Source organism: Austrofundulus limnaeus, unplaced genomic scaffold (genome assembly GCF_001266775.1).
Source record: "Austrofundulus limnaeus strain Quisiro unplaced genomic scaffold, Austrofundulus_limnaeus-1.0 Scaffold599, whole genome shotgun sequence".
NCBI classification, from domain to species: Eukaryota; Metazoa; Chordata; class Actinopteri; order Cyprinodontiformes; family Rivulidae; genus Austrofundulus; species Austrofundulus limnaeus.
The window spans coordinates 100680-102120 of record NW_013953001.1 but is presented as its reverse complement, the minus strand read 5'-3'; the positions used below and the strand labels follow the sequence as shown (position 1 = coordinate 102120).

Genomic DNA, 1441 nt, shown 5'->3' with positions numbered 1-1441 from the left:
TTTGTGTTTGGAAGCAGGGGGTGGGGGTGGGGGGAGGACCAGGGAGGATGATTCAACCACTCAACCACTAGATGTCGCTGAAAACAACAAATCCTAGACACTGTGCCTTTAATAGACTACCTGCAGTTCAGTTTGTATTTAGTGAAATTTTCTTACTGTCACATGTATCAGAGATTCATGTGATTAAGTTTAAGTTTATGGGTCATTATTTTARCTGTTAGCTATGGGAACTCATGTTCAGGTAGTAACATTCTCAGGTGTGTACAGGTGAGTGTGGTAGAAATAATAGACTAATGAACAAAATCAACCGATTAGTCGACTAAAACCGTCATTAGTTGCAGCACTGAAGCTGCAGGTTCTTCATCAGACACAAACTTTAACTTTAGTCCTGAATGAGCTCATTCTGTTGTTGAAATCATCTGACTTCTCGTGGTTCATCAGATGTTTTGCTAACATGCTAACAGAGACAGGTGTGGTGTCTGACCTCTGCCGGGTCTCTGGACTCCACATACACGGTCCGGAGGTGGTCCAGTAACGGCTGGTTCTTCTGCTTCACCACTGAAACACAGAACACACGCTCAGCAGGAGGTCCACTCGGTTCTGAGGGCAACCCTGACCCTGAGGCCGGACCGGAGCCGGCGGTCGCAGACGGACCGACTCACCCTCGGGGCCGACCGAGTTCGGCGGCGGMCCGGTCGCGTGTCGGGGCGCCGCGCGCGGCTTCTCCTTGGAGATTTCCCGAAGTGCCCGGTTCTCTATGTTGTAGTTTCGGAACATCCGCGCCACTTTTGCCCCCATGCTGGACCACTTCACTGACACGGTGTCAATAAAGGTTATTCAACAACCTGAGGACGGAAMGCGCGAAGGACCATTTCACAATAAAACATTAATAACTCAGCAGCGACACTGTGTGGCGGGAGGATGAATTACGTCATTTCAGCTGAGCAGCAGGTTAAAGATTCACTGTTAATTAAATCAAATTAAATCTATCTGCAGACACAAAAACAACCTAACATTTAAACAAGATGATAATTAGAATATACAGCTCATTGTGTTTTATTCAAATACTACACATAAAAATTAATCTATTATCTCCAGTCATTGAAGATGTGAGAGTTTGTCAGCAAAATATTTCATGAATTAATTTGACAGATTTTAATGAGATGTTCAAAAAATAACATTTGAATGAACATTTACACCAAAATTAACTTTTGGACACAACACTTTGAAAAGTCCAGCAGAGAAAACACAACTGAGTCCGTTTCACAGATACTCTGGTGTGCAGCTGAGTCTTGGATTGCAAATGTTGTTAAACATATTTTTCCTCTGGTGTGTTCGAGTCATCTTGTTTCTTAAATCAAGTCAGAGGTAGGGCTGCCACAAATGATTATTTTTATAATCGATTAATCACCGATTATTTTTTTAGATTAGTCGACTAATC

The 1441-nt window shown here is 43.1% G+C and overlaps 1 protein-coding gene across 1 annotated transcript in view; it reads right to left on the bottom strand.

Annotated features, from left to right (window-relative positions):
- Positions 1–845, bottom strand: part of ndufaf4 (NADH:ubiquinone oxidoreductase complex assembly factor 4) — a 4990-nt gene extending 4145 nt beyond the window's left edge. The window contains exons 1-2 of the mRNA XM_014026907.1: positions 663–845; positions 485–558 (exon numbers count right to left, since the gene is read on the bottom strand). Coding sequence (XP_013882361.1) covers positions 485–558; positions 663–798 — 210 coding nt within the window. The 5' untranslated portion in view covers positions 799–845. The remainder of the gene's footprint in view (positions 1–484; positions 559–662) is intronic.
- Positions 846–1441: the final 596 nt, after the last annotated feature.